The 1,543-nt window shown below is 53.6% G+C and overlaps 1 protein-coding gene across 1 annotated transcript; it reads right to left on the minus strand.

Annotated features, from left to right (window-relative positions):
- Nucleotides 1–104: 104 nt before the first annotated feature.
- On the minus strand, nt 105–1,008 carry BDY24DRAFT_419482 (uncharacterized protein; the record flags this gene model as incomplete). The annotated part of the gene is made up of 3 exons (XM_076643989.1): nt 105–130; nt 200–404; nt 646–1,008. The coding sequence occupies 3 exons, from the start codon at nt 1,006–1,008 to the stop codon at nt 105–107; spliced, it is 594 nt and encodes a 197-aa protein (XP_076491941.1).
- Nucleotides 1,009–1,543: the final 535 nt, after the last annotated feature.

Below are 1,543 nucleotides of genomic sequence, written 5' to 3' on the forward strand. Positions count from 1 at the left end.
CTCAGTTCTCGGAGAGCTGCTTTTGAAAAGTGGCTTTCGAACTGAGCGACGCGACTTCTCGCCTCGATCGACCCATCCAGCCTGCTCACTCGGCCTTCGGAGAGCTACTTTTCAAAAGTGGCTCTCGAGCCTGAGAGTGAGCACGCTCACTCAGTTCTCGGAGAGCTGCTTTTCAAAAAGCAGCTCTCGAGCGTGGTACTGAGCTTGGAAGAGCTGCTCCCCAACGCGTCTCCCTTCACTCCAAAGATCGTCTTGAACCCAACCAGAAGTTTGGAAGACGTACCGGGATGATAGACTCCTGTCTTCCACATGATCTGACCGAGAGTCAACCCTTGGATGGTAGTTTTGACCGAAGCGTATTCGATGAGGGAGTGCTTTCGATGTCCTCCTTGAGCGAGTTTGGACTGAGATGGGAAGACGGGAGGAAAAGTTGAAGAAGCGGGATGTAGTAGGGGTGGGGAGAAAGGTGTGTTGATAGGAGCGGCAGGGAGAAGTGGGAAGAGCGGCAGGGAGAAATGGGAAACAAGGAGTTGAAGCGGAAGAGAGAAAGGGAGTAAAGGAAACACGTCGAGGAGAAAGGTCAGCTCAGCTTTCTCCCCTCCTTTCTCTCCCCTTCTCCCAACACCAAAGCCTAGACCCACTCACGCATCTTCCAGGAATGGCAGCTCTCTTGTCACCGGCATCCGAAATCAACTTCTTGACCTCCTCGAAGTTGGCAGGGTTGACGATGGTGGCGATGGGAGCTTGCTCGGTCGAGAGTCCGTGTTTGACCATCTTCTCGACGAGGTCGGCGACGGCGGTGCGGTCGACGGGACGAGCGGAGGGCAGAAGGTCGGGGAAGTCGTCGCAAACGGTGTTGGCGAATCCGAGGAAGTAGGAATCGACTCGTCGCTGAACGTCGATAACGTGTTTGTTGGTCTCATCGATGGAGAGAAGAGGGATGGTGTCCTCCTTGTTCTTGACTTGAGTACGAGAGATCTTGACGGCTGCTGCTGCTGATTGAGACATGATAAAGGAGTAGGGGAGGGGGTGGGTGAGAGTTGGAGGGCCAAAAGGTTGAAAAGTCGAAATTGGAGGTCAAGGTCGTTCGAACTCTCTTCAAGATCGCCTTGGAAGAGACGTGAGACCTCTCTCGTCGAGATTGCTTGAATCATACATCACCTTGATAACCACAGATACGTCCTATTTTGATCTTACTGGTTCTAGCTTTCCAACAGTATGGGTCACCCCTAGGTGAAAGAAAAAACTGTTTGCAGGGAAGAGCTCAAAAAGGAGAGAGGAGGGGAGGAGGGGACTCTCCCTTCCTCTTCCCCAACCAGCTCGACCAATCTCTTCCTCCCCGCCTTCTCGCTCTTCTCGCTTGCTCTTCTCGCCTCTCCTTCTGGACTCGACCTCCTCTCGACTCCCTTCTGCTTCCAACCTCCCCATGGTGTGCTCTCTCTTCCGCTCCGCCACTCTCTTCTAGAGTGGATTTCCGCACAGGAACGATTCGGTAGCGAAGTCCTCCTTCGACCGGAAGGAATGGTGAGTGGACGAAGTTCTC

Source organism: Mrakia frigida (genome assembly GCF_051309035.1).
Source record: "Mrakia frigida strain ATCC 22029 unplaced genomic scaffold BDY24scaffold_77, whole genome shotgun sequence".
Lineage (NCBI taxonomy): Eukaryota > Fungi > Basidiomycota > Tremellomycetes > Cystofilobasidiales > Mrakiaceae > Mrakia > Mrakia frigida.